The sequence below is a fragment of the Scyliorhinus canicula genome, chromosome 1 (assembly GCF_902713615.1).
Source record: "Scyliorhinus canicula chromosome 1, sScyCan1.1, whole genome shotgun sequence".
NCBI classification, from domain to species: Eukaryota; Metazoa; Chordata; class Chondrichthyes; order Carcharhiniformes; family Scyliorhinidae; genus Scyliorhinus; species Scyliorhinus canicula.
Genome location: NC_052146.1, coordinates 63,178,085 through 63,206,027, shown reverse-complemented (window position 1 = coordinate 63,206,027; position 27,943 = coordinate 63,178,085). Strand labels below are relative to the sequence as shown.

At 44.8% G+C, this 27,943-nt stretch overlaps 1 protein-coding gene across 2 annotated transcripts in view; it reads right to left on the bottom strand.

Moving 5' to 3' along the window:
- sppl3 (signal peptide peptidase 3) overlaps positions 1 to 27,943 on the bottom strand; it is a 254,970-nt gene that overhangs the window by 91,451 nt on the left and 135,576 nt on the right. For both annotated transcript variants that reach the window (XM_038791581.1, XM_038791592.1), the window contains 3 exons: positions 20,534 to 20,622; positions 15,057 to 15,176; positions 10,223 to 10,301 (listed from right to left, as the gene is read on the bottom strand). In XM_038791581.1, coding sequence (XP_038647509.1) covers positions 10,223 to 10,301; positions 15,057 to 15,176; positions 20,534 to 20,622 — 288 coding nt within the window. The remainder of the gene's footprint in view (positions 1 to 10,222; positions 10,302 to 15,056; positions 15,177 to 20,533; positions 20,623 to 27,943) is intronic.

Genomic DNA, 27,943 nt, shown 5'->3' with positions numbered 1-27,943 from the left:
AAGTGAGGACACAAGGGAAGAGTGAGCTGGCAGCCAGAAAAAGATCATCTCATTTTTTATATCAATTTTGTATCGCCAATATCCATAACCAAAAGAATGAACAAGTTAATTACAAGATTAGCTATCTCATCTGGCATCAGCCTTAGCTCAGTACAGTAGTAGCATTCTCAGCTCAGTCAGAGCTGTGGGTTTGCAGAGCTTTAAGCCATAAATTCAGGCAGACATTTCAGTGCAGCACAAAGCTGCTGGCTTCCACTTATGTTAAGTCGAGACCTCATCTACCCTTTCAAGTGCACATTAAAAGATTCCGTGGCACTGTTTGAATTACAGCAGGGGAGCGGTCTCGAGTTTGTTGGTCAAATTTTATCCATCAGCCAACTCCCAAAACTATTTCACTGCTGTTTATGGGAGCACCATTGTGCGCAATTTGGCTACCATATTCCCTCTATTAAAACTTCACCTACACTTCAAAACATTTTCATTGGCTTGGAAGCATTTTTGGAATGACCCACGGTTGTGAAAGGGGCAAAATAACTGCAAGTTCCACTTTTCTTTCTTAAACTTACTGGCAAATAAAAGTTTTGTTGCAATAGCTGAAAGGTTTTTAATTAACCTGAGTGCTAGAATCTTAGCAAGATTCAGACAACTGTGCGGAGGTGAAACAGGTCAAAGGGGATGTGGGAAACAAGGGAGCAAGGCTGGTGGGGCGGGGCGATGCAATGCAAAAGAGAGGACAAGGATGGAAAGGAGCACAACACACACTGTATTTAGAGTTTGGTGCTTGGTTTCACAATGTCTGCAATAATGCCCAACCCAGTGCCTTTATTACTCTATTATTGCAAACTGGTTGCAAACACCATACACTGGCTAGTGAGTAATATCTATATACTATTATCATTTCGGACCAGAACTCAACAGTTGCTAAGACACTGGACAAAGCCCAAAATTTCATTTAATTTGTAAGAACGGTGAGGAAAGGATACTTCGCTCCAGGAGTCTGCATGAATAGGGATGTGGTATATTAAAACAAAACTAATTACTAACACACGATTAATAACTTCAACCTCGCACAAGAAAACCGCTTACAATTACCCATTAAACAATGCTTAAAATACAATGAAACAATAAATCCTAAATGCAATCTTTTATCTCCACTCCAGCAAAACACATCTCGGGTCAGAATCCACTTATATAGTTAGTAGACCCAGGAATACTTGCTTAATAGAGATTGTTTTAAAAGACTGTTTGGAGAAAGAGAAATCAGGTCAGAGTACTGTTTAACCGGCCAGCCTTTGAGAAACTGCTCCTGTCCTGTTCACAAACAAATCTTCGCTTTTGAGAGAAACCTCTAGTTTGACCCCGGACAAATCAAAACTCACTGTTTTGAGAGCAGCTGCTGGTCTGTGAACAGTCGATCTAAAACTGAACTTAAACTGAAAAGGATTTTTAATAACATGACTGCAGAAGTTACACACTAACCCAGGCTTTTAACCCTTACTGCACCAAATACTAATAACACAATATATCTTAAATTCCTACATTCATCACAATAGGCACAAGGTTAATTGGAATAAATGCATAGCTACACGAACAGAAATAAAGTCAGGAGATGGCCAGTCACATTTTTTCTTACACACTTGTATGCTCAAGCTGCATCTTTTACTTGCAAGGACAATTTCCCCATGTCACATGGCCACAGGATAAAATACAGAATCCTCTTACCACGACAGTAGGGCAGCACGGTAGAACAAGTGGCTAGTACTGTGGCTTCACAACGCCAGGGTTCCAGGTTCGATTCCCTGCTGGGTCACTGTCTGTGCGGAGTCTGCACGTTCTCCCCATGTCTGTGTGGGTTTCCTTTGGGTGCTCCGGTTTCCTCCCACAGTCCAAAGATGTGAAGGTTAAGTGGATTGGCCATGATAAATTGCCCTTAGTGACTAAAAAGGTTAGGAGGGGTTATTGGGTTACGGGGATAGGATGGAAGTGGGGGCTTAAGTGGGTTGGTGCAGAATTGGTCCGGCGGAATTTGCACGTCCTCCCAGTGTCTGCGTGAGTTTCCTCCGGATGCTCCGGTTTCCTCCCACAAGTCCCGAAAGACATGCTTGTTAGGTGAATTGGATATTCTGAATTCTCCCTCCGTGTACCCGAACAGGCGCCATAGTGTAGCGAATAGGGGATTTAACAGTAACTTCACTGCAGCGTTAATGAAGCCTACTTGTGACACCAATAAAGATTATTATTATTATGTGATGCATTATGTAGTTGGAAAGGGGATAGGACAGAAGAGAAGGTCAGAGGTAGGTTGGAGCCAAAACGAGACAGCCAAAGATGTAATTGACACATGATGAAAAAGGACTGAAAAAGTGCTATTAATGGCATAAAGTTAAGATAGCAGACTGTGTTAATAGGGGAGTCCAAGATGTGCGGGTTAGGTGGATTGGCCATGCTAAATTGCCCCTTAATAGCCAAGATGTTAGACTGGGCTACGGGGATAGGGTGGGGCCTGACCCTGGGTAGGGTGCTCTTTTGGGGGGTTGGTTCAGGCACACTAGGCCGAATAGCCTCTTTCTGCACTGTAGAGATTCTATGAGAACCAAGGTCAGTGCTCAGTGGAAGCAAAACTGAAATGCAGGGACAGCGGATGGTGTGGGGTTGCATTGGGCAAAGCAAGGAAACCAACAAAAAAAAAAGTGGGTCAAGATGGAGCGGAAAGCTGTCCAAAGTTGTTGAACTCTATGTTGAGTTCAGTAGACTGTTACGTGCCTAATCGGAATAGGAGGTGTTGTTCTTCCAGTTTGCGTTGGGCATCGCTGGAGCATTGCAGCAGGCCAAAAAATATGTGGGCATGAGAGCAAGATGCAGAGTTGAAATGACAAGCAACAGAAAGGCAGGGGTCATACTTACGGATGGAGAGAAGGTGTTCCACATAGTGGTCACCCAGATTGTGTTTAGTCTCCTCAATGTAGAGGAGACTGCATTGAGTGCAGCGAATACATCTGACAAAATTGAAGGAGGTGCAAGTGAAATTTTGCTTCACCTGAAAGGAGTGTTTGGCCCTTGGACAATTGAGGGAGGAAGTAAAGGGGCAGGTATTGCACCTTTTGTGATTGCATGTGAAGGTGTCAAAGAAAGAGGAAGATGGGTTGGGGTATTTGGAGGAGTGAACCAGGGGGCCGTGGAGGGAAATGACCCTGCAGAATGCTGACATGGGCAGAAGGAAAGATGTGCTCAGTGCTGCAGTTGGGAGAAATAGCAGAGGATGATACTTTGAATGCAGGGGCTGGTGGGGTGCAAATTGAGTACAAGACGGACCCTGCTATAGTTCGGGCGGGGGGGGGGGGGGGGGGGGGGGGGGGGGGGGGGGGGGGGGCGTGGAGATAGGTGACCTATCAACCACGTTTGGTGGTGGTGCTGGAGGTGCTGTTTGGGAGGGGGTGGGGGTGTTCAGTTGAAACAAAAGGCATACATATCAGACGTCTGTTTTTGAAGTTGGCATCATTGGAACAGATGGAGCCCTGAGAGGAGCAGGGTGTGAGGGGCTGTGGTCAAGGTAGCTGTGGGAGTCAGTGGATTTGTACTGAATATTGGTGGCCAGTCTATCACTGGAAATAGAGACAGAGAGGTCAAGGAAGGAGTGTCAGAGATAAACCATGTGAAGGTGAGAGAGGAGTGGAAATTGAAAGAAAAATTGATAAATGTTTCCAGGTCCAGATGAGCATTAAGCACCACTGATACAATCATCAATGTAATGGAGGGGGCCAGATTACGGCTGGAACAAGGTACGTTTCACATACTCCACAAAAAGCTAGGCATAATTGGGGCCATGCACCCACACCCATACCTTTTATTTGCAAGAAGTGAGACAAGTTAAAGGAGAAATTTAGTGACAGAACAAGTTCAGCTAGGCGGATGAGTGGTTGTGGACAGAAATTGTTCGGGCCTCTTCCCAAGGAAGTAGAGAGCCCTGAAGCCTTCCTGGTGGGGGATGGAGGCGGAGGGGCATTGAATGTCCATAGTGAGAGGAGGCAGTTAGGGCTGCGAAAATAGAAATTATTATTGATGGTCCATCAAACAGACGAAGCGAGTTATAGAACTAAATTGTGGCTTTAATACACTGAGATGTGTGCCTGCCTGCTGCTGATCCCTCACTATGGGCAGGGCCACAGATCAGCCAACGATATACAAAGCCCGAGGGGCGGAGCCACAGGCGGAGCCAACAGAAGCAACAACAACAGTAATATATCTATACACAGCTGTGGGTAACAGTGAAACATGGTTCACCACATTCACCCCGTGTTAAAAATAAAAGTCCAGCGGGGGTGAAGTGGACTCTCAGATTGAGTTTGACAGGAGCTTTAACCTTCCACCGTGATCGCTTCAGTCCTGACTGTGGTGTGGGCACAGGTGTAGAGATCTTCGACTCCGGGAGCGTGTCGTCTTTTTCTTAATCCTGATGAGCTGACGGAGAGGGAGACAGTGTAAGGGCAGGGGTGGTGGTAATGATCACTGGGGCGGCTGCCTGCGCCAAGTCCCGAGGCAACCGAGTGGTGGCAGACTGTGTAGGGGTGGGCGTGGTGGTGATAGCCACTGGGGAAACACTGCGGGTGCCAAGTCTCTGAGGGAGACTGTGCCCTGCCACCCATCATGGTGTGCTATGTAGGCATACTGTGGGTTTGCATGGAGGAGCAGAACACTCTTGACCAGGGGATTTGACTAATGGCTCCTCGCATGCTTCCAGAGGAGGGCGGGCCGTGGGACTGTCAGCCAGGACGGGAGTGAGACCCCTGAGGTGGACTTCTTAGGGAAAACAAACAAACGTTCGTGAGGGGTCTCGTTGGTGGCAGTACACAGAAGCGACTGGATGGAGTGGAGCGTATTGCGAAGGACCTCCTGCCAGCGGGAGACATCTCAACTGTAGGGCAAGAAGGACGGCCTTCCAGACCGTCGCGTTCTCCCTCTCCACCTGTCCGTTTCCCCGGGGGTTGTAGCTGGTCGTCCTGCTTGAGGCGATGCCCTTGCTAAACAAGAACTGACACAGCTCATCACTCATAAAAGAGGAATCCCGATCACTATGGACATAGGTGGGGAAACCGAACAAGGTAAAGAGACTGTGCAGAGCCTTGATGACGGTGGCAGAGGTCATGTCAGGGCATGGGATGGCAAAGGGAAAACGGGAGTACCCATCAATGATGTTGAGGAAGTACACGTTACGGCCAGTGATGGGGCCCCTTTGAAATCAATACTGAGGCAAAGAGGCAGGAGGCCTTCACCAGGTGAGCTCTGTCTGGCCGATAGAAGTGCGGTTTGCACTCCGCGCAAACTTGGCAGTGCCTGGTCACGGTCCTGACCTCCTTGGTGGAGTAAGGCAGCTTGCGGGCTTTGATGAAATGGAGGAGCTGAGTGACAGAGGTCATTGTGGAGGGCCCAAAGTCGGTCTACTTGTGAACTGGGCATCTGGAGGCTCATTGAGTTTCCCAGGCCGATACAAGATGTAGTAGTTATAGGTGGAGAGTTCAATCCTCCACCTCAAGATCTTGTCGTTCTTGATCTTGCCCCGCTGCGTGTTATTGAACATGAAGGCAACTGATCTTTGGTCAGTGAGGAGAGTGAATTGCCTGCCGGCCAGGTAATGCCTCCAATGTCGCACAGCTTCCACAATGGCTTGTGCTTCCTTTTTGACAGAAGAGTGCCAGGTTTCGGAGGTATGGAGGGTACGGGAGAAGAAAGCCAAGGGCCTGCCCGCCTGGCTGAGGGTAGGAGCCAGGGCAAAGTCAGAAACATCGCTCTTCACCTGGAACGGGATGGACTCGTCTACTGCGTGCATCGTGGCCTTGGCAATATCTGCCTTGATATGGTTGCAGGCCAAGCGGGCCTCAGCCGTAGGGGAAAAATGGTGGATTTGGTAAGTGGGCGGGCTTTGTCTGCATAATTGGGGACCCACTGGGCATAATAGGAGAAAACCCCAGGCATCTCTTCGGGGCTTTGGGGGAGGGGAAGGTGCAGAAGATGCATGCGGTCGGGGTCGGGCCCTAGGACTCCGTTTTCCACAACGTAGCCAAGGATGGCTAGGCGAGTTGTGCGGAAAACATATTTCTCCTTATTATAGGTTAAATTAAGGAGCTGGGCGGTCTGGAGGAATTTCTGGAGGTTAGCGTCGTGGTCCTGCTGGTCATGGCCGCAAATGGTGACATTATCCAGATACGGGAACGTAGACCGCAGCCCGTACTGGTCAACCATTCGATCCATCACTCGCTGGAAGACCGAGACCCCATTGGTGACGCCGAAGGAGACCCGGAGAAAGTGGTAGAGGCGGCCATCTACCTCGAAGGCAGTGCATTGGCGGTCCTCTGGCCGGATAGGAAGTTGGTGGTACGCGGACTTCAAGTCTACTGTGGAGAAGACCTGGTACTGCGCAATCTGGTTGACCATGTCAGATATGCAGGGAAGAGGGTAAGCATCGAGCTGCGTGTACTGGTTGATCGTTTGACTGTAGTTGACGACCATCCGCTGTTTCTTCCCATTCCTGACCAGGCCACTTGGGCTCTCCAAGGGCTGTTACTAGCCTCAATGATCCCTTCCCGCAGGAGTCGCTGGACCTCCAACCTGATAAAGGCCTTGTCCGGGGCACTGTATCATCTGCTCCTGGTGTCGATGGGCTTACAGTGGGGGTGAGGTTAGCAAGAGCGAGGGAGGGGCGACCTTAAGGGTCGCGAGGCTACAGACGGTGAGAGGGGGCAGGGGTCCACTGAACCTCAAAGTCAGGCTTCGGAGGTTACACTGGAAGTCCAGTCCTAGTAACAGGGCAGCGCAGAGATGGGGGAGGATGTAGAGTTTGAAGTTAGCGTACTCTACGCCCTGTAACGCAAGGTTTGCGACACAGTAGCCCTGGACCTGAACAGAGTGTGATCCGGAAGCGAGGAAGATAGTCTGGCTCGCGGGAAAAATCGGAAGGGAGCAGCGCCTTACCATATCCGGATGAATGAAGCTATCCGTGCTCCTGGAATTGTACAGACAGGTCGGCTCGTGCCCATTGACCTGGATGGCCATCATGGAGTTCTTGAGGTGATGGGGCCGGGACTGGTCGAGCGTGATGGAGCTGAGCTGCGGAAGATGGCTTGTCTGGTCGGTGGTTGCGGGGTGGTCCCAAGATGGCAGCCTCCATGAGTTGCACACGGCGGGCGGTGTCAAAGATGGCGGCCAAAATGGCGGCCCCCACTAGCCGCACAAGGTGTTTGACGCGTCAGAAGGGGGCGGTCCTGGCAGGTAAGGTGCCACGCTGCGGGACCCGTGAGCTTCAGGTTGGGCCTGGCAGACTTTGGGTCTGGGAGCTTGAGGTCGGGCCTGACTGACCTTGGCTAAAGTGCCTCTTCTTACCGCACTCGTTGCAGGTCGCGTTCCGACCTGGACAATGTCGTCTGGGGTGCTGGCCCTGGCCGCAGAAGTAGCAGTACGGCCCCCCGGACTTGGCGGGCTGCCGCACGGCACAGGCTTGTGACGCGCCCAGGCCGCGTGACAGCCGCGCCTCAGAAGTCCACGATGGTACCGCGTGGTCGGATGTGAAGGCATCCATGTTCTGGAACGCTACTTTCAAAGAGCTAGAGAGCTGCACAGTGTCCTTGAGGTTGAGGGTACCCCCTTTGAGCAAGCGTTGTCGGATATAATTAGACCGGACTCGGGCCACATAGGAGTCCCTGATTAGGAGCTGTGCTGAACTGCCGTAACTGCCTGGCAGTTACAATTCCGGGCAAGTACTCGCAGGTCACGTAGGAATTCGGCCAGTGATTCACCAGGGCACTGACGCCTCGTGACAAGATGTTCAGTGAACACCTCATTCACTGCCCTCACGAAGTGTCCTTTTAGCAGTGCGATTGCCTCTGCGTACGAGGCCGCGTCTCTGATCAGCAGAAAAAGTTTGGGGCTCACCCGGGCATCGAGGAGACGCAGCTTGTGCATCTCGGTGACACCATCGGTCAATGAGTCGAGGTAAGCCTCGAAACAGCTTAGCCAGTGCTCGAAGATCAGTGTGGCGTCGGCTGCCTGCGGGTCGGTCAGGCTTAAGAGCGACATCCATTGCAATATCTCAGTGCATTAAATTGATGGACCATCAATAATAGACAAAGCGAGTTATAGAACTAAATTGCGGCTTTAATACACAGATGTGTGCCTGCCTGCTGCTGATCCTTCACTGGTGGCAGGGCCACAGATCAGCCAACTTTATACAAAGCCCGAGGGGTGGAGCACAGGCGGAGTCAACAGAAGCAACAACAACAGTAAGTAACAATGGAACAAACAATAACAGTGAATATATATAAGATACGAAGAAATGAGTTTGGTGGGGCAGGAACAGGCCGATATGATGGGTCTACCAGGGCAATCCTGTCTATAGATTTTGGTAAGGAGGCAGAAACAAGTTGGGCACTGTTTCGGGGGGGGGGGGGGGGGGGAGAAGAGAGCTATGAAGTTATCGGATATGGGGCTGGTTTAGCACACTGGGCTAAATCGCTGGCTTTTAAAGCAGACCAAGGCAGGCCAGCAGCATGATTTAATTCCCGTACCAGCCTCCCCGAACAGGCGCCGGAATGTGGCAACTAGGGGCGTTTCACAGTAACTTAATTGAAGCCTACTTGTGACTCAATAAGGGATTTTCATTTCATTAAATGGTATATATTTAGATTTGGTTTTGTTTATTGTCATGTGTACCGAGGTACAGTGAAGAGTATTTTCCTGCGAGTAGCTCAACAGGTCATTAAGCACATGAAAATAAAATAAACACATAATAGGGCAACACAAGGTACACAATGTAACAACATAATTAAAAATAACAGTGGCACGACTGCTCCTTGCTGTGCTGCTGATATTTTGTATTATTCACATTATGCTTAAGAACACAATGTGATAATGTATGTATCATAGAAACCATAGAATCCCTACAGTACATCGAATTTGCACTGACCCTCTGAAAGAGCACCCTACCTCAGCCCACTCCACCACCCTAATCCTGTAACCCCACCTAACCTGCAGATCTTTGGACACCAATGGGCATGGCCGATCCAGATAACCGGTACATCTTTGGACTGCGGGGAAAACCGGACACCCAGAGGAAACCCACGCAACATGGGGAGAATATCCAAACTCCACACTGTCACCCAAGATCAGAATTGAATCAGAGTCCCTAGCGCTGCGAGGCAGCAGTGCTAACCACTGTGCCACCATACTGTCCTCATGATGCATCTCAATATGAAAAACTTGTAGTCATATAGCTCGTGCACCACATGAGCTCAAAAAGGAAGTTACAAATTAGTTACCATGATGGAAGGAGAGAATCCAAACCACTTGATATCAGTTACGGCACTTTCACCTCCATGTCAGCAGGTTGTAAATTTCCAGAGGCTGATACACGTTAAGGCTGATACTCAATGCAGTACTGCGGGAGTGCTGCAATGTCGGAGGTGCGATCTTTCAGATGAGATGATAAATCAAGGTCGCACCTGTCCTTCCAAGTGCTCACTTAAAAAAAATACATTTAGAGTACCCAATTCATTTTTTCCAATTAAAGGCCAACTTAGCGTGGTCAACCCACATAACAGCACATTTTTTGGGTTATGGGGGCAAAACCCACGCAAACACAGGGAGAATGTGCAAACTCCACACGTACAGTGACCCAGGTCTGGGGTCGAACCTGGGACCTCATGCCGTGAGGCAGCAGTGCTAACCACTGTGCCGCCGTGCTGTCTCTCATAAGACATTCCTCCCGCATTAGAACAAAGGGGGAGTTCTCACAAGCATGTTGGCCAGATTATCAGGTAATTTGTTTTATTGTTGTTGATGGGAGTCATGTGCCAATTGGCTACCACATTCCCTATATTAAAACAGTAGCTACAATTCAAAAGTTCTTCATTGGTTGTGCAGCGTTTTAGAACTTCCAACGGTTGTGAAAAGTGCTACATAAATGCAATTTTTGGTTAATGCATATTTAATACAGATTGTAACCTTAGCTAAACTCAGACAATTTACCATTTGGATAAGAAGCAGATTTAATACAGCATGTATGAAGCTAACCTTTGCGGTAGACTATAAATGGAATTTGTGCAAGGAAGCAGAGGGTTTAATTATTTTCTTTATGGTGAAAAGGCAAAAGAAATCAATTAAAGTCGACAATTAAAAACTACATCCATTCTCAAAGTTCATCAAGAACACAACAGAGAGGATTATAAATTCTTACTTGTTCTGAGGTGAGCAGGGTCTTGTTAAATACTGGCACATTGGGAGCAGCAGAAAGGCAAATGCTATTGTTGCGAGAACTGAAAGAAAAAGGTCTATTGAGTTCCAGCTAATAAGAGCACCTTGTCAATTCAAAAAATAGGCAATTTAGAAACTCGAGAGATCAAACTCATGATCATTAGTTTAGCTGGCATACTGAATTTATTACAAACATGTCTTCATTCATTCAAAAGGAGGTATAATGTAGATGACAAAAGCAAATGGCAATTTCATTAAGATTGACCTGAACTTCCTCGCAATTATAAAGGCATCTTCTAAAAATGCAAGTGGAATACTATTGAAAATGTCCATGTTCTGGCTTCCACATTCAACTGTGGAAAATGCCTTGGTACACGACATAATTAAACCATCATGAGCAGACTATTTAGTTGTATACAAATTATTGCTCATGATATTTTAGTAATTACTGTAAAACCAGAATACCACATAATCATAGAACTAAAACACTGATGCACTCCTGTTAAGCAAAAGATCAATATGTAAAATTTCTATTTCAGCACTATTGATTATACAAGGAGAAATTTTAGGGATGACCCAACTTTTTAACGTATTGAATGATTTACTGCTGAGGTAGTTGCAGGTGATACACAAATGGCTAGAAATACACTTTTACTAACTGTATATTCAGGACTTAGAAATGGTTATAATTATACTGCAGCAAGATTTCACCAGAAGCCAAAAACAATGAATTAAAAAAACGTGGCCTAAAGCAGCTCTTTTGTCCTCCTTACCAATTACATATAAACATATGAATTAAGCCGCCTTTTGGTACCTTGAACCTCCTCTGCCATTCGGTAAGATCGTGGCTGATCAGATTGTAGCCTCAACTCTACTTTCCTGCCTATCCCCTGACTCTCTTGTTAGTCCAGAGTCTATATACCTCCGCCAAAAGAATATTCAATGACCCCGTTTCTACCGACTGTTCTCCTCATCTCCATCTTAAATGGGAGACCCCATATTTTAAAGTGCACCTCCTATTTCTGGTGTCTCCACAAAGGAAAATATCCTTTCAGCATCCACCCTATCAAGTGCCTTCAGGATCTTGCATGTTTCAATAAGCTAACCTTTCAATTTTCTAGAGTACATTGAATAAAGGCCCAACCTGCCCAAGCTTTACTCATTAGATAACCGCTTCACGCCAGGAATGAGTCAAGTGAACCTTTACTAAGCTGCTTTAAAGCAATTATATCCTTCCTTAAATAAGGAGATCAAAACTGGACATGGTACTCAAGACATTGGCTCACCAATATCCCGTACAACTTAGCAAAATATCACTATTTCTATATTCCATTGTCATTGCAATAAACAACAACATTCCATTTGCCTTCCTAATCACTTGTTGTACCTGCATATCAGCGTTTCGTGCTAGTACTACAGTATAATGTAATTGTAGTGCAGGGCTTTTAACCATCAATATTAGTGTCATATTTTCAAAGGAAATACCAGCTGGACTTAGCAAAGTTTTAGGAAGTGGTGATAAATCTGCTGTATTATTTAAGCATCTTTGACATTCAGATCCTAACTACGCTGGCCAAGAAACTATCAATTTGAGTTCCGAGATTTGTTTTTTTTTCAAAAAAAGTTCATAGTGGTCATAAATACAGAATTCTCAATATTAACAGAAATCCAATTTTCAAGGAATCACATCAGTATTTTCTAGCATTTCGACCAGCAGCAATGTTCCTATCAGCATTTGCAGGTTGCAAACGACGCAATATTTTCAGAGCACCTTTTAATAATTTTTCACTTCCTTAATGAAACTGGAGAAACATGAGGAAGAGTAAGATAAAAGCATGTTTCTAATCATGAAGAGAGATGAGAAACTGATAAATGTAACCACAGTCAAGGATTTCTGGTATTATTCAAATCTAAAAACTCTTATTTGATTGCACCAGGAATCTTTAGTAATGCATTACTAGTGCAAGCATTGGTTGCTGCAGTAGACGTACTGATTTTTTGAACATCAATCAAATATCATTGTGCACATTTAGATTTGACTGTAGCAATTTGCAGGAGGCAGAAAAAACAGTGAAACATGTGTTTAAAGAATTTTGTATTGATAGGTTGCAGGTGCGACTGTTGTGCAATTGAAACAAATTAAATTGACAAGAGCTACGGGCAGATACTGCAACATTATCTGAGGAAAGCTTAGAATCTGGAGAATAGGAATTCAATGTGGGGGAGGAGGAAAGGAGGTGTTTATTTTAACCTTTAGCACAGTTGTTTATTTAAACTTGGGGCAGAAGCATGAGGCCATGCAAAACTTGCCATAGTCCCAGATGTCCATAGGCTGTTCTCCCCTTTGAGAGGGAGAACTGACTGGTGATTTTAATTTGAGGGTCAGCACACCTCAGGGGAATAACCTCAGCCAATACAGGAATTGAACCCATGCTGTTTGCGTTGCTCTGCATTATGGACCAACCGTCCAGCCAACTGAGCTAATCTCGGTAGCATCACCACTCTGCTAGCTAGCTAGGATATATTTGCCAGACTGGCCATGCAGCAGATGATGAGAGCACCAGGAGGGACCACATGCTCACCAATCTACCTGCTGCAAATACATCTGTCCATGATAATACTGATGGGAGTAACCACTGCAGTCCTGGTGGAGGAGACAGAGTCAGGTCTTCACATCAAGATCATATGTCATTGTACTGTCCGCGGCACTACCACTGTGCTAAATGGGATAGAGTCTGAATAGATTAAGTAGCTCAAAACTGGGTATCCATCAGCAGCAGCAGAATTGTATTCAATTACAATGCAACCACAATGACAGCATATCCCTCACTCTACCATTAACCTTGGTTCAATCAAGATTTCAGAACAGCATGCCAGGAATACCTAAAAATTAGGTGCTAACCTGGGTGAAATTTCAACACAGGACTACGTGCATGCTAATCAGCAGAAGCAACATATGTTAGACAGAGCAATGCAATCTCACAACCAGTGCATCAGATCAAAGCTCTGCAGTCCTGCCACATCCAGTTGCAAATGGAGAACGAATAATAACTAACTAACTGGAGGAGGTTGTTCAACAAATATCCTGTCCTCAATTATTGAGTGCAGGAAAAGAGGGCTCAAGTGGTGAAAAGGACCAGAGGTCCGTGAATGGTGATAGTGAAACCTCTTACTATCATTGCTAGTTGCACATCTGGCAAGGGTTATGCTGTCCTAGGCCAAATCTTTAATGGAAATGTTCTCACTGGCAGCTTAAAGTGAGTTCCATACCATGGCACTAGTCTGAGATCAGAGTGGTCCAGCTGGAATGAGCCCTAATGAAGTAAATCCTGATGTTGATAGTATCCTGATGTGACACTAGAGCCCTGCACTGCGCCCGACCACTTTGCTGTGCAGCCGAGTAAGCTCTGCACCTTTCTCCTTTAATACATCCTCAAGTTACGCTCCTTCTCCCATGACCTGAGTCCATCCAGTGCTTTAAAGTCTTCAAAATCCATACTGCACTGGAGAGCCATGTTACTGAAGAGCATAGCAGACCATCACCATCATGCGCAAAGCCCTTGCAAGATTTTGCTATCTGACTAGTCTCGGTGCAGTCACATCTTCAGAAGTCAGATGGCATGCTCAAATTACTTGATTTTCAAAGGGGAAAATAGTGCGGAACTGTTTTTAGCAATAACACTGAATAAACATTCTTAATCCATCCAAGTCTAAAAGGTGTCTAAGGCTCATTTACACTACAGAAATTTTCCTGTCCCGAAATGTACCTCGCATGATAAATTGCTAACAAAACAATGAGAAAGTTCACCTACCGTTTAGGTATAAGGTGTCGCCCACCCACTTACGACAGAAATGAAGAGGAACGTTTTTCTTTCAGAGGATTGAGTCTTCAGAACTCTCTTCCTCAAAAGACAATGGAAGTGGAGTCTTTGAATATTATTTTAAGGCAGAGGTAGGTATATTCTTGATAAGCAAGGGGACGAAAGACTACTGGGGGTCGGCAGGAATGTGAACTTGAGGCGACAATCAGATCAGCCACGATCTCATTAAATTACAGAGCAGACCAGAAGAAGAGTGGCAGGAGTATTCCTTTTGTTTGCAGAGAACTGGTCTCTGTGAATTAATGTATATCGCTTCTAGTGGGGCTAGTTTAGCACAGTGGGCTATAAACACCGGCTTATAATGCAGAACAATGCCAGCAGCGCGAGTTCAATTCCCGTACCGGCCTCCCCAAACAGGTGCCGGAACGTGGCGACTAGGGGCTTTTCACAGTAACTTAATTGAAGCCAACTTGCGACAATAAGCAATTATTATTATAGCGAACATAAATAAGCCAGGTTACGAGCTTGACTGATCATCTAACTTTGGACTCTTGTGCATCACACCCTTCACTCCTCTCTTTCCCTCGACTGGTGGCAATACCTCGAGTCACCTAGGACCTTGGTCTTGAATTCCCTCTGCAAATCCCTCTTATTTTTACACGTCCCTATCCTCCTTTATGAACTTCCTTAAAACACATCTCTTTGGCCAAACTTTTGGTCATCTCTCCTACTATTTCCTTCTTTGGTTTTATCATCCATTGTTCATTATGTCTCTGAACACAATTTCAAATTTAAAGACAATAAATAAAGTTAATTAGTGGCCCAAAAGCAATTCAAGGGGCAGTCAAAGCACTAACGTTTTGGCACCAACAATTTTTCCAGAATCCAACATCTTCTGCAGTGAGTTTACATACCAAATTCTGTGCAGTTCATAAATATTAAAAAGGTACACCAACAAAATTCACATTCCTCAGACATGCTACAACTAATTCATACCTGCAGTGCATATTGTAAAGACTACTTGAACAGAATCAAAGAAGAAGAACATCACTAAGAGAGACACTGATGCTCCTACTGGAAGAAATAGAGCTTGTGTCGAGTCTATGGTCTGGATACCTAGAAAACAAACAAATGATTAGTTAAGTTTTGCAACAAAACAACTTTGACAAATTTCACCATATTTTACAGGTGTAAATAAGTGAAGACTGCTTCAAATTGGTTTTCACTCACGTAAATGCAAGATCAATACCAAGAAGAGGTCCAACAGCACACATCTATAGCTCAGATGCTGCTTTTCTATTCTTTTATATTATGAAAAAGATGGTCGAGGAGAGGGGAAAATGCCTACAAATGCCAGCACACAGGAGCCAACAGATGCATAGTTTATTGCAGCAATTCACTCACATTGAAGATTAGAGAACATAAATAGCAAACTATAACAGTTTGTTGCATGAAATTGCAGATACAGGGGATAAAGTATCTTTTGTACATTATTAAAATATATAAACAGGAGTAATGTGTGTGTAAAAGTTATCCTTAAGAAATTGTGATGCGTAGCATACTACTTGCTTAGCATACTACTTTGCCTTTACATTCAGGTCCTACTGTGCAATACTGTAACAGTGCATTAACACATTACAAGATTTATCAACTTTGCATAAATTAGCCAACAATTCTCTCAAACATTTTATGGGCAAAATGCAAGTTTCTAATATCAGTTTTGGTATTTTAATTAGAGCTGGAGAGCATGATTTTAAGAAGAGGGAGCATAGCCTATTGTAAGTCGAGTAATGTCTGAACTAGTTTTGGGTTAGAGAGAGAGAGCGAGAGAGGGGAGGGAATAAGTTTGCAGAGAAAAATAACTACTCAAGCACGGAATTGGGAGACCATTAGCAACCAAGGAATTATACCTCAGCATGATTCACTTTCAGAGAACGATTGGGTATTTATTCCACTTAATCAAAAGTTCGGAAGGCAATGGTTCATATAATTACAAGTTAATTTCTAGATGCAATTTTATGCATCAACTACAGAAGGGGCTGTCACGGTGCAATCTCATCAGGAACCTCAGAACCCAGCAGCAACTGGCTGAATAAAACTGTCTGTAGAGCAGGGAAAGATATTTTCACGATAGTTTTCTCAACCTGGAAATATAAAACTCAAGTTTGCAAATGTACTTTTTCAGGTGAGATAGGCCCTTCAGCCCGTTTGATTTCATCCAGCTATTGAACACATCAGGCTGCCAACCCTATAAAATAAAACATTTAAATCACAAGATCTGCTGCAGAAGAAATTCTTGCAACTGCTTGATCATATTGCTAAATGTTGCTTTTCATAAAGGACAAACTCAATGACTGCCAATGTCTGCTAAGCACTACTGCGGTGGAAAACACTACCTTCTATGTGACAGGTGAAAACTGATCCATAATATTTATCACTGCTACATAAAACAAAAACAATGAAAATATTAAGGGGTTTATGGAGCCATCTGAGACATGAAATTAGAATGTGTCTGTAAGTCTGCATAAAATGTCTTTGTTTACAATTGACAAGCTCTGTTTCACACTAATACACTGCCTGTAATACACCAATGTCAAAGTCTAATTTCAAGCCCTATATATTTTTGATTCCAAGCAGATGCTCGGAATTGATTTCAATACAATAATCTAACACAGAGTTCAGTTGATACTTCATAGTATGTGGCAACTCCTGCATCTCTCAATTTCAATATTACTATGGTCCCCTCGAGGTCTTTTGAACACAAATTCTTAACAAGGTTCGAACAGTTTAAACTATTCTTAATATCAGTATATAACCAAGTTCTTAGTTTCCAGCTTTATGTTGTTTATTTTAGATCATTCCTAACCAGTTTTCATTCAAAACCCGAGAATGCCAAGAAATGCAATTTTCCAAAGTTTTCAACTTCAGTGAAACTATAATTAGTTTTCGTCTGATGGACTGTTTTGATGGGTTAGATGTTGATCCAGTGCACCTGTGGGATGATCGTTGGTTAAATAGATGTTGTAACATTTTATTGCAACATTAAGGTACCGTGTGCAATGAGTATAGCAGCCCTTGGGAGAGACTTCAATTTCTTCCAATGAATGCAGGGCAAGAGATCAAAATGTTCCCAAAGGCCTTTTTCAGAAGTATGAATGCAGCGATATTGAGGTTTATATGGTTGGGTAAAACCCCAAAAGTAAAGAGGACACACTCCTGGTACGGACCTGCGGGGAAGGGGCTTGGCTCTCCCAAGCTTTATTAATTATTACTGGGATGCCAGCATATCGATGGTCAGGAAATGGGTAGTGGGGGAGGGGTCGGTCTGGGAGTGGATGGAGGCAGCATCCTGCAAAGATACGAGTCTGGAGGCTTTACTGACGGCGCCCCTGCTGTTCTCGCCGGCTCGGTACTCCGGTAGTGGTGGCAGCCCTACGGGTGTGGGGGCAATGGAGGCAGCATATGAAACTGGAGGGGGCGTCAGTGTGGTCACCAATGTGTGACAATCACCGGTTTGTCCCGGGGGGGCTGGATGGGGGCTTTAAGATATGGAATAGAGTATAAAAGTAGGGAAGTGCAATTGTACAAGACATTGGTGAGACTGCACCTGGATTTCTGTGTACAGTTTTGGTCTCAATTTGAAGAGGGATGTAGTTGCATTGGAGGCAGTTCAGAGGAGGTTCACCAGATTTATTCCAGATATGAAATGAAAATCGCTTATTGTCACGAGTAGGCTTCAATTAAGTTACAGTGAAAAGCCCCTAGTCGCCACATTCCAGCGCCTGTCCAGGGAGGCTGGTACGAGAATCGAACCGTGCTACTGGCCTGCTTTAAAAGCCAGCGATTTAGCTTAGTGAGCTAAGAGAGACTGAGCAGTTTAAGTTTATACTCTGTTGAGTTTAGAAGAATAAGAGGAGATCTAATTGAGGTATACAAGACGATAAACGGTACCGTCAAAGCTGATGTAGAGCGGATGCTTCCTCTTGTGGGGCAATTTCATAGAATTTACAGTGCAGGAGGCCATTCGGCCCATCGAGTCTGCATCGGTCTTTGAAAGAGCACCCTACCCAAGCCCACACCTCCACCCTATCCCCATAACCCAGTAACCCCACCCGACACTAAGGGCAATTTTGGACACTAAGGGCAATTTAGCATGGCCAATCCACCTAACCTGCACATCTCTGGACTGTCGGAGGAAACCGGAGCACACACGGGGAGAACGTGCAGACTCCGCACAGACAATGACCCAAGCCGGGAATCGAATCCGGGACCCTGGGGCCGTGAAGGAATTGTGCTAACCACAATGTTACTGTGCTGCCCAATCTAGAACATGATAAGGGGTAGCAGATTTAAAACATAGATGAGGAGAAGTTACTTCTCTTAAAGGATCGTGAATCTGCAGAATTCACTACCTGAAGAGTCCGGTGGATGCCGGGGCATCGAGTAAATTTGAGGAGATAGACAAGACAAATTTTTAATTAGTAATGGGTTGAAGGGTTTTGGAGAACGGGCAGGAAAGTGGAGCTGAGGACGAGAGGAAATCAGTGATGATCATGTTGAATGGTGGAGCGGGCTCGAGGAGCTGAACTGCCTACTCTTGCTCCTAGTTCTTATGTTTGTTGGAAAATTAAGCTTGGGATTTGGAGAGCTTGTTATGGACATTAACATTTCTTTTTGTAACAATTGCAAGCTAAATTAAGAAAATTGATCAAACTGAAAATTACGCCACACTGCAAACTGATGAACTAATCTAAACAAATCCACTCATTTTCTTTTAGCTGGTTGGTGGAGTAAAGCAGTGTGGAGCAATGCAGGAGAGGCAAAGAAGCCATGAAAATAAAAGGCAGAACATTAGCAGTCTTCTTTCCAGACTCCATACATAAACTTTTTGTGACCTGCAGCACACCTTTCCACAGCCAATGTAAACATGGGTGCTGCCAATTTGTCCTGCAGCTAAAACTGCTTTTACAAGACCTACCCGTGAGACAGTTCTTTAAAACCATGCATCACAATTGGTGGCATAGATTTTTCTTTTAAGCCATTTTTAAAAAATAATGGATTGGGACACTCATTTCAAGTTGAATCCCTATGGTCAAATCTGGCAAGGATGAAACAAACAGCAGCTTTCTTGTGCTACATTCCAAAATGCATCTACAAAATAATGGTCTCAAATTCTCTGGACCCCCCCCCCCAACAATCTCAACAGTAAAGTTTTGAAATAAAATTGACTGAGTGGCTTTGTCTACATTATTAAATTAGAATGGAGTATAAAAATCTGAACACCAAATACTGAATGGGACCGGGCATTAGTTCACACAGTAGGTGGAATATTTTGAAATCACTTCTAAACTTTTTTAAAATTTTCATTTCAGTGACATTAAGTGCCATCTATTAGAGCTCAATATACCTCAATTTGTACTGTGCCAGAAGTTTAATACAATACTGCTTAGTCATTGTTACGACAATTTGTCTGTGTGACTACAATATTTCTAAGTGGTGGTCATCTTGTTCTGTGGAGCTGGCGCACTGAAAGTCCACCTTTCAGTTTTTAAAAATAAAGTCTCCTACTGATGGTATTTGTAAATTAAAATATTGGAAGGAACAGCCAAAAGGAAATTTACCAACAATATGATAAATTATGCACTTGCCAAACTATTGAATTCAGAAGTGTGCCATTAGACACTTCAAAGGGTGCTAACAAGTGAACTACTCAAATTATAAAAATTGGTCTCCTCCCGTTTCTATTTCTTGTTCTGTAGTGGTGTATTGGCAAAGATGACAACATTATTACATCATTAAGTACTCATCTCAACGGTGGCCTAGTGGTTAGCACAACCGCCTCACGGCGCTGAGGTCCCAGGTTCGATCCCGGCTCTGGGTCACTGTCCGTGTGGAGTTTGCACATTCTCCCCGTGTCTGCGTGGGTTTCACCCCCACAACCCAAAAATGTGCAGAGTAGGTGGATTGGCCACACTAAATTGCCCCTTAATTGGAAAAAATAATTGGGTAATCTAAATTTAAAAAAAAAAAAGTACTCATCTCAACGATATGCTACTTATGCTCAACACGCTCTTTAAGGTTCTGTGCACGACCTCCAGAGATTTGAAGCTATTGACACATCCTTTACTTCTCTCTACGTTTGCCTCTTGCAGGAGTCTTGTACCCCAGGGCAGAATGGATAACTATCTGTTCCCATGCTGTCACACAATGCCTTGAAGGTGTACAACAGTAGCCAACACATGTTACGGCAGCCTCATGGAAAATACTCACATTCAGCATGATGTCGGTTAGAAACCGACTGGAATTGCATTGCGCCTTTGGGTGCCATATGCCATTGCACCATATAGTTATCCATTGATATATCACTCCATGAGTCAATAAACTTTCAAGCACCTCAAGCACAGAAACAACATTTTTCCTCATTAAATGAAAAAACAAAACCAGATGGAGTTTGAGTCTTGTTTTCTACTTACTATTGTTGGCATTGTTTGCAGAGAAAGCGCCATTTGTAGAATTCCCATCTTTATCTTTTTCCTGGTTCTCAAAGTCCATATTCAGAGACCTTGGTGGTGGGAAAGAAAATGAAAACTTTGTAAGATTATACTGTTTAGACAAAGAAAACCTGTGGCCTAATTCAACACAAAGACATAGAATCAAGGCCATAACCCTTTGAGCCTGTTCCAACGTTCAATAAAATCTTGGCTCATCTGATTGTGACCTCAACTCTGCTTTCTTCTCTGCCCCTATTCGTTTGGCCTTAGAAAGCATTAATAAGACTGTCGAGGCCCATGGCACCACAATTAAAGGCATCGAGATGACATTAACAGATCACGGTGATCAGGTCACTTCTCTAAAAACTGATCTTACTTCAGTGGTTGATTGTAACAAATCATTGAAGGCCAAACTGAGTGGCCTGGAAAATAGATGCAGGAAGCAGAAAATTTGCACTGTTGGATTGCCAGAGAGGATGGAGGGCCTCATCCTCAGTGCATATTTGTCAGACATGTTTTGTAAGATGGTGGGCGAGGGTGTGTTCACATATCTTCTCTCTCTCTCTTCCCCCCCCCCCCCCCCCAAACCGGGCCCATTGCCCTCTGTGATCGAAGCCTCGATCTGGAGATCTGCCTTGTGGAATTCATAGCTTCAAAGAAAACAAAAACAGGTCCTTCGCTGGGTTAGAGAGCATTGAGATATCAAATGGGAGGGCCACTCCATCAGGCTGTACAAAGATCTGAGTGTGGGTCTGGCAAAACGAAGAGCTGCCTTCAACGGAGTTCATAGATACATAGAAGATAGGAGCAGGAGGAGGCCTTTTGCCCTTCGAGCCTGCTCCGCCATTCATCACGAACATGGCTGATCATCCAACTCAATAGCCTAATCCTGCTTTCTCCACATAGCCTTTGATCCCATTCTCCCCACGTGCTATATTTAGCTGCCTCTTGAATATATTCAATGTTTTAGCATCAACTATTTCCTGTTGGAATGAATTCAACAGGCTCACCATTCTTTGGGTGAAGAAATGTCTTCTTAAATCTGCCCGAAATGGTTTACCCTGAATCCCGGAATCCTCGGACTGTGACCCCTGGCTCTGGACACACCCATCATTGGTAACATCTTCCCTGCATCTATAGAACATAGAACAGTATAGCACAGTACAGGCCCTTCGGCCCACAATGTTGTGCCGAGCATTTATCCTAATCTAAGATCAACCTAACCTACACCCCTTCAATTTACTGCTGTCCATGTGCCTGTCCAAGAGTCGCTTAAATGGCCCTAATGACTGACTCTACCTCTACTCTGTCTAGTCCGGTTAAAATTTTATAAGTCTCTATGAGATCCCCCCCTTGTGCTTCTGAACTCCAGCCAGAACAATCCCAACCTAGTCAATCTCTCCTCATATGACAGTCCCATCATCCCTGGAACCAGTCTGGTAAATCTTCGCTGCACTCCCTCGAGAGCAAGAACACCCTTCCTCAGTGAAGGAGACCAAAACTGCACACAATACTCCAGGTGTGGCCTCACCAAGGCCCTGTATAATTGCATCAACACATCCCTGCTTCTATATAAAAGCCATCTTGTATAAAAATGGAGTCAGATTTGGAATGGTTTACCCAGCTCACCTTTGGGTGCCTGTTGGGGAGCAGGACCGCTTTTTTGATATGCTGGAAGATGCAGACTGTTTTGTGCTAAAGTTCAAATTACTTTTAATCGATGTTTAATCAATTTTATGCCCTTGCGGATGGGCTCTTCATATTTTATGTTTTATCATGTTCAAGGTTACGGCGGGCTCACACGTGTTGGGTTAAATTCAAGTATTTTCTGCTATTCGGTCCTTTTTTTCCCCCCCCACTCTTTTTGTTTGTTTGTTATACGGGGCCTCACGGTAGCATGGTGGTTAGCATCAATGCTTCACAGCTCCAGGGTCCCAGGTTCGATTCACGGCTGGGTCACTGTCTGTGTGGAGTCTGCACGTCCTCCCCGTGTGCGCGTGGGTTTCCTCCGGGTGCTCCGGTTTCCTCCCACAGTCTAAAGATGTGCAGGTTAGGTGGATTGGCCATGCTAAATTGCCCGTAGTGTAAGGTTAATGGGGGGATTGTTGGGTTACGGGTATACGGGTTACGTGGGTTTAAGTGGGGTGATCATTGTTCGGCACAACATCGAGGGCCGAAGGGCCTGTTCTGTGCTGTACTGTTCTATGTTCTATGTTTGTTATCAGTTGTTCTCTTACTCTTTTCATTGTTGTTGGGTTTGATCATTTAACACTGGCATTGTAAACTAGATTAAAGATTTTCTTTCTAGTTGGGAGTCTCCCTACTAACAAAGAGGTTAGCTAACAGAAGCGGAAATAGAGGGTTTGCTGTCGCTCTTCACAATAGTTTGTGAGAATGAGCTCACAGCATATATAATTAATTGTGTTTGTTAACCGTAGGTTTTGGGATAGGCTATTGTATTTTACTGTTTCAATATGGCGTTATTGAGGTGGAGAGGGGTTTTGGTGTTAGTTTGCTGATGGTGTTTATGGGTTCTTCTTTGTCGAACCATCTGATTTGGCTTGGCGGCCACATTGGGTGGATTTCTTTAATTTACCTTTTTAGTGCCCTTTGTTTGGTATTTCCCTTTGGGAATGGCTGACTCCGGATTAATGAATGGTGGGAGACCTCCAACTCACTTGGTTAGCTGGAATGTTGAAGGTCTGAATGGCCCAGTAAAACGGTCAGGGAATTTGCCTATCTTAAGTGCCGAAACTCCAATGTTGCCTTCTTGCAGGAAACTCACTTTCATGTCAAGGACCATTTCAGGTTACGTAACTCAGGCAGATTTTTCATTCCAGTTTTAATGGCAGGGCCAGGGGCATAGCAATTTTAATTATAAGCGAATTAAATTCTCCTCCTCTTGGATTATAGCCGACCCTAATGGTCGTTATATTATTGTTTGTGGCTCCCTGGTGAACACTCTGGTAGGATTACCACACTTTATCTATACTGTTTTAAACTCTCTCCCCAACCTTGACTCGTATCAGATGATTCTGGGAGGCGACCTGAACTGTGTTTTGGACCCTAAATTGGATTGTTCCAAATCTAATTCTATTGTCCTATCCAAGATGGCCAGGGCTTTGTCCTCTTTATGCCACAGATTGGGACAGGGTCATGGATCTTTTAATGGTACAGATTGGGGGTTGTGGGGGGGGGGGGGGAGATCCCTGGTGCTTTTTGCACCTGAACAAAAGGATTTTTTTTTCTTCGGGAGGCTTTTGAGGCCATATTGGGGGGGAAATTATTTCTTGTAGGGCGTATGTGCTGAAGACAGTGAAGTTGGAGCAGCAGAGACTGATGGATTCCATCCTAGAGGTGAACCACCAATACTCGCTTGATCCTACTCCGGAGCTACTAGCAAACAGGAAAAAAAATTACAGACCCAGTTCGAGCTGGTGTACACTGGCCAGGATGCGAGTCAGTTACAACACTCCAGGGTATGTTTATGAGCATGAGAAGGCCAGAAGTTTTCTGACTCAACAACTCAAAACGGCAAGAAGTCTCATGTGAGATTCCTAGGATACACAATAAAGGCGGCAATCTTGTTTCCGCCCCTCTCCAGGTCAACACAGCTTTTAGATCTTATAACAGCGACCTGTATAAGTCAGAACCTCATGCTGGTAAATTGATCATGGCTGATTTCTTGGACAGTCTGCACAATCCAACTGTTGAAGTGGGCAAGAGCTGTGAATTAGATTCCCCATTCCACCCGTATGAGATTTTAGCATTGGGATGATGCAACCTGGCAAGGCCTCGGGCCCTGATGGTTTCCCGGTTGAGTTTCAGAAAAAATTCTCAGATTGTATCCTTTATACTGGATATACTTGATAACTCACTGTCTTGGGGATCAATGCCTCCGACCCCCTCTCAAGCCTCAAGCTCTTTGCTCTTTAAGGGGGACAAGGACCCAACCAAGTGTGGTTCGTACTGGCCCATCCCACTTTTTAAGCCGACGTTAGGCTGCTTGTTAAGGTCCTGATGCTCCAGCTGGGGCCTTGCCTCTCAGGTATAATATTCGAGGATCAAACAGACTTTGTGAAGGGCTGACAATTATTGGCCAACATTCGTCATCTTTTAAACGTTATTCTTTCCCCATCCCTAGCACCGGAGCATGAGGTTAAAGTATCTCTGGACTCTGAAAAACATTTGAAAAGGTGGAATACGATTATCTATTTGAGATCCTCGGGAGATTTGCATTTGGCCATAAATTTGTCTTCTGCATTCATCTGTTGTATAATGCCCCTACTGCCAGTGTTCACATGAACACTCTACACTCAAATTACCTCCCCTTGGAAGGGGCACCAGACAGGGCTGCCCTCTTTCCACACTTTTGTTTGCCGTGGCAATAGAACCTTCCTCTGTAACGTCGAGGGCCTCTGATCAATGGAGGGTATTGGTCGCGACATGGTGGAGCATCAGGTTTCGCTTATGCAGATGACCTACTTCTGTACATTACAGATCCAATTCCACCATAGTTAGCATAAATATGATTACTGCATTTGGTTCCTTCTCTGGTTATAAATTGAACTTAGGCAAGAGTGAGTGTTTTCTGGTAAACCCCTCCCCAGTAGAAGAGTTCAGTTTAGCTCATTATCTTTTTGCCTTCCCAATACCAGTTTGCATTATTTGGGGGCCCAGGTGGCCTCATTTAATAAACTTAACTACTGAAACCTGTTGAATAATGTCAGAGCGAATTTCCGGAGGTGGAACAACCTCCCTCTGTCTTGGACAGGTAGGATCCAAACGATCAAAATTAATGTAGTTCCAAGGTTTTTATCTTTCTTTGAATGTATCCCTTTTTTTGCCCAAATACTTTTTTTTATTAAGGTTAACAAATTGATTTCCACTTTCATTTGGGTGGGGAAGAGTCCCAGAATGTGCGGTGTTCTGCTCCAGAGAGAGACAGGAACGGGAAGCCTGGCTCCCCCAATGTTTTTATTTTACTATTGGGCTGCAAACATCCAATTTGCACTGGATTAGTGACCCCCGACTCCACTTGGGCAAAACGGAGGCTTGCTCATGCACTCTCTCCACTCTTCATGGCATGATTACTGCACAACTGCCCCTCTCTCCCGTTAGATTTTCATCAAATCCTGAGGTGGTCTCCTCCCTCAGGATTTGGAAAGCACTTTTAAGCTATATTCTGTCTTGTTTTGCCACATACTGTAATAATCACCTCTTCTTACCTTCTGACTTGGACCCTTCGTTTAAATCTTGGAATACATATTTGTAGATGGGAGATGTGTCAGTTTTAGAGAGCTGGCTGACCAATTTCAGTTGCCCAATTCTAGCCCCTCCCGTTAGTTTCAGATTTGCGACTTTTGCAGTAAAGCTTTTCCTTTCCTTTGGCTCTGCCCTCCTCCGTGCTAAAGACTATTTTATCCTTGGCTCAACCTGCCAAGGGGTCTATTTCAGACCTATATATGGCTATATTCTCTCGTTGGATCCTGCCCCACTGGATAGGATGAGGGAGAGTTGGGAGAGAGAGCAGGGTCCTGTGCTAACTGATAAGACTTGGAATAGGCCATCTACACGGTCCACTCCACACCTTCTTGTTCCCGGTTGCATTTAATACAGTTCAAAGTATTATACAGTATGCACTTGACCAAGGCAAAAATGAGTGGGGGACAAGTATGATCGTTGTTCGCTTGCCCCAGCTAACCACGTACATAGGTTTTGGTCCTGCCCCAAACTTGCTAGTTTCTGGGTTTCTTTTTTCAACACTTTATTGGAGATTCTTCAGGTGTTTCTAGAGCCATGTCCACTGTTAGCCATGTTTAGGATCTCAGACTCACCAGCGTTTCACTCTGGGATAGGGGCAGATGTTGTCGCCTTTTACCTTACTTGTAGCCTGGAAATGTATATTGCTTAGCTGAAAGTCTCCCACCCCGCCCAGTGCTTCTGCCTGGCTCGGTGGTCCTGCACTAATATACATTAGGGCAGGGGTGGGCAAACTTTTCCGTGCAAGGGCCACATTCAGAAATTCACAATTTTAAAGGGCCGCATAGTATATTAAGTAAAATAATTAATATTTAAAATAGCCAAAATAAAACGTTTTTAAAGAAAAAAAAGCAATTAATTTTTATTAATTAATATTTTAAAGTAGAAACTTCACATGAAACACATGTTGTGCCGAGCAATGATCACCCTACTCAAGTCAACGTATCCACCCTATACCAGTAACCCAACAGCCCCCCCCCCCCCCCCCCCCCCCCCCCCCCCCCATTAACCTTAAAATTATTTTTTTTTTTATGACTTGATCTTGGTAGGCCGCATAAAGACCTTTGGCGGGCCGCAGTTTGCCCACCCCTGCATTAGGGGGTGGGTGGTGAAATTCTACCTTTGGCAACCTTTTATTGCCTTTTTTAAGGATCAGGACACCGTCAGCTGTTAAGGGGTTTAGTTGTAGCGTTTACATTTTAGTTTGTGTTTTTGATTGAGGAATGGTTTGCAACTTTTAAAAAAAAACGTTTTATTAAGGAATTTATAATTTTATAATAACAGTAAACAGTATAACAAATATAAACACAGTGCAAAGACATAGAACACACAGTGCAGAAGGAGGCCATTCGGCCCATCAAGTCTGCACTTAAGCCCTCACTTCCACCCTATCCCCGTAACCCAATAACCCCTCCTAACCATTTTAGTCACGAAGGGCAATTTAGCTTGGCCAATCCACCTAACCTGCACATCTTTGGACGATGGGAGGAAACCGGAGCACCTGGAGGAAACCCACGTAGTCACGGGAAGAATGTGCAGACTCTGCACAGACAGTGACCCAGCATGGAATCGAACCTGGGACCCTGAAGTCACAGTGCTAGCCACTTGTGCTACCGCGCTGCCCATTTCTTTATACATGAATAGGATGGGAACAGAGGTATACGGACCCCGGAAGTGTAGAAGATTTTAGTTCCGACGGGCAGCATGGTCGGCGCAGGCCTGGAGGGCCGAAGTGCCTGTTCCTGTGCTGTACTTTTCTTTGTTCGTAAGACCGTCTCCCTCCCTCAAGTCGAAAATCGCCACCTCTGGACTCGGCTCCACCCTTGTTTTTAACACCGTGGACATGGCATCTGTAAAACCCTGCCAAAATCCCCATAGCTTTTGATATACCCAAAACATATGGACATGGTTTGCTGGCCCTCCCGCACATCTCGCAAACCTTTCTTCTATCCCAAAAAACTTGCACATCCGGGCCACCGTCATGTGTGCCCGGTGAATGACCTTAAACTGAATCAGGCTGAGGCTGGCACATGAAGACGACATGTTGACTCTGCTTAACACAACCGCCAAAAGACCTGCCTCTATATTCCTCCCCCCCCCCCCCCCCCCCCCCCCACCCCCCCCAGCTAA